Genomic DNA, 3254 nt, shown 5'->3' with positions numbered 1-3254 from the left:
TTGTATAAATATGATTTTATAATGCAAAATTTTGATAAAAAAAGATATAAAAATCTAAAAATTTAACAAAATTTTGAAATATGGGTCAAAAATATAAATTTTGGACTATTATTGTAACTAAAAAAAGATGCAAAATTTCTGTCTAATTAAGAACTTTATTTTATATTTTGGTCATAATAACTATTTTATTTTATATTTTGGCTACAATACTTTTCTATATTGGAAGATTTTGATCCTTTTGGTTCCAAACTTTAACCATAAACTTTTGTATTGGTTTGGTCTAGTTCTATATGACATTCACTTTATATTCTTCCACAAAAAATCGAAATGTCCTTTCAACCAAATAATTAAAAGAAGAATCTTTTCGATTCATATATTAGTGAAAACCATGTTTCTGACAATGAACGATGACCCCCAATTCATGACCTCCATTCTCAACCCTATGTACACGATAACCAGACTATATTTTTTTTATAGGGAGGAGGGGTCTATATATATTAAATCGTCCAAAACATTAGAAACTATTTCCAATTCCATCTTAATGTTGTATCACCTTTGAAATCAAGTTTAACAGAAACGACAACTCGATTAAACCCTTCTCTGTTTCTTCACTTTTAACTCCACCATGTCCATTTCTTGTCTTCGTTTCCTCAACTGCCCTCGCTATTTCTTCAACCAGATCCACAATCACTCCATCCACGCCCATTAGCTGTTGAACGTGTACTGTTTCTTGGATATTACTGTTTTGCCCATACAAAAAATACACACCATTAGTTTGATTATCCTCTTCTAAAATTATTATTATTATTATTCTAAAATACGGAACTTAAGTCACACTTACTTCAATTTGCCATATGTGAGAAGGCCGAGATTTGACTCTTTGATCTCTCGTGCTGCCGACGGATTTCCGAAAATACCCTTAACTTCTGAAACTATTCCATCCAATCCACCCCCAACTGCCAACTTCCTTGCTTCTTCTAATGAATTCCTTCGCACATCATCATAAACCTCGGTTCCTCCATTTGTCAAAAAGTAAACCTGTTTTTTCAACAAAAGAAAACTACATAAATATATATATTTTTTTCAAGGTGGAATGGGCCCACCCGCGTAAAAAGAATAAAATCTTGAAGATGTAGTATTATATACTCACGGGGTATTTTTGTTGAAGTTTCTTCATAAGCAAAGCAGCATCCGGTTGGAAGCTTGAAAATATTATGGGCCTATCGTTAGCATGCTCGGAAACAACCTGAAAATAACATGATTTTTAATTAACAGCCCTTTCTACTGATAATCACTGGTTAAAGAATGATTATATATACCTTTAATACGACTTGAAGAGCATGGATGAGATGGTCTTCTTCATAGACACGATGATCATCAAACTTCAACTCTATGTTAAATCCAAGTCTAGTGTTTACTTTTTCAAATGCTTCTTGTAGAGTACAAGAATGATCATCAGATTCAACCTGCCACCCTACAACGGTGCCATTTACTTTCCTAGCCAACGCTTTTCCTTCCATGCTGACTTCCCGTTGGGGGCCGTATGCAAAGAATTCCTTCATTGTTAAATCGGTCACTCTCTTTTCAACCACTGAACCCTATAAAAATTAATATTGGATCAATAATTACTAAATTTATAGTAAATCATCAAGGTTAGATCTACGTGTCACGATTTTGATACATATACCAGTAAATCACGACTTACATGTTCTTGAGAGAGGATGAAGTCGTCGTGGAAAATGATGGCTACGTCATCTTTTGTTACCTACAAAAGATTTAACAATGTTACATTACCACCTAGAAACTATAAGAAATCAATAATATAAAATTAATTACTTATTTTGGTTTGAATTTCAATATTTAACAAACAGTGAATTAGCTTCAAAATTTTGTATAAACTCAAACGTTTCTTCTTTTTTTTTTTTATGAGATAAACTTATTCCTTTTAGAGACATTCATCGAACAAAAAAACGTTGCAATTTCTTGTGCCATAGCAAATATATTTATTGTATACATAGACATGTCAAAAATCAATCGTTATGAATCTATTAGTGGGCGTTAAGATGCAGATGCAAAATTTGAAACTAGTTATGATGTTAAATAAGATCTAAGATATGAATAAAAGGATTTTAAATTAAATTTAAAAAAAAAAAAAGAAAAATGTACAAATTTATTTTATCATTTGATATATTATAGTAATCAGTATCAAAAACACAATTTGTATATACAAACATAAAAATCTAATTAAAATTATAGATAAGATACATTAATTAAATAATCTATTTCAAACTCTTATGCAAACAACCCCATGATAACGTTGCAGAGAAACAAACAAAGCGCCAAAAGCTATTAGGATTAGACTTTTTTTTTTCCTTTCCAAAAAAGGGAATACGGAAAATCGAAACCGAAATCAAAAACATTTTTCAGATCAGAACAAAATAGAAATATTAACAGGCCCTTCGAGCTTTAGAATGATCTAAAATCATACGTTCCAAGCTGCATATACACGAACAGCGATCAGACGTAGCAGGAAAATAAAATATTCGAAATCATATTCATACGTACATATCATTTGCATCGACGCGATCAAAGACAAATATCATAAACGATGGTAAACAAGGGGTGGCCGGAGCGGCGTTAGAATAATACCTGAACGTCAAACTCAATGTAATCGATAGGGTGTTTGGCAGCGTTGTTGAAGGAAAGAATAGAGTTCTCCTTAAAGGCCTTCATTCTCCGATCGGTCGAGTGCAATATATTCATGCCGTGACCTCTGTGGCCAATCACCGTAAATTTAGGTGAATTATCGACACTTTTGCTCACATCGACAGCTATTCCACGAAAAAACAACAAATCCACATCAAACTTCACTTACAAGGTTACAACAAACGTCTGAAATTTTTTTTCCAAGAAGAAAATCATACCGATAGGGAGGCGCGTGGCATATAGAGAGAATGAGGCTGCAGTTTCCGGAACTTGATCGAGATTTGGTACGTCGGAGATATAAACGGCCTTGGTTGCCATTGTAAGAAGATGAAATCAAAGTGTTGAAGAGAGAAGGGAGAAGGAGGTTAGGATACAACGAGGAAGAAAGGGGTTTGGGAAGCGGATTTAATCAATGCTGAAAGAATCAGCAATGGATGAGATGAATTACTCGAGATCGGATCTTCTCTCGGAATATTCCTCTCCGCTTCCGAAACTTCCCTTTTTCCTTTTGAATTTGATGGATGTGTTTATGGTTTTGTGCTTAGCAT

The 3254-nt window shown here is 33.3% G+C and overlaps 1 protein-coding gene across 1 annotated transcript; it reads right to left on the bottom strand.

Moving 5' to 3' along the window:
• Positions 1-347: 347 nt before the first annotated feature.
• Positions 348-3254, bottom strand: LOC145087831 (glycerophosphodiester phosphodiesterase GDPD1, chloroplastic-like). The gene is made up of 7 exons (XM_079025912.1): positions 2925-3254; positions 2650-2831; positions 1706-1765; positions 1320-1598; positions 1151-1246; positions 842-1038; positions 348-740 (listed from the first exon to the last, which is right to left on the bottom strand). Exons 1-7 carry the CDS (start codon positions 3022-3024, stop codon positions 539-541), a joined length of 1116 nt encoding a protein of 371 aa, XP_078882038.1. The 5' UTR covers positions 3025-3254; the 3' UTR covers positions 348-538.

The sequence above is a fragment of the Lactuca serriola genome, chromosome 2, assembly GCF_051521515.1.
Source record: "Lactuca serriola cultivar US96UC23 chromosome 2, Lser_US96UC23_V15, whole genome shotgun sequence".
NCBI classification, from domain to species: domain Eukaryota; kingdom Viridiplantae; phylum Streptophyta; class Magnoliopsida; order Asterales; family Asteraceae; genus Lactuca; species Lactuca serriola.
This window is presented reverse-complemented; position numbering and strand designations above follow the sequence as displayed.

Coding starts and splice junctions, on each gene's coding strand:
- LOC145087831 (XM_079025912.1), bottom strand. CDS start 3,024: ATGGCAACCAAGGCCGTTTATATCTCCGACGTACCAAATCTCGATCAA. Junction 2,832..2,924: donor TGCCACGCGCCTCCCTATCG/GTATGATTTTCT, acceptor TTCGTGGAATAG/CTGTCGATGTGAGCAAAAGT. Junction 1,247..1,319: donor CTCTTCAAGTCGTATTAAAG/GTATATATAATC, acceptor TGTTATTTTCAG/GTTGTTTCCGAGCATGCTAA.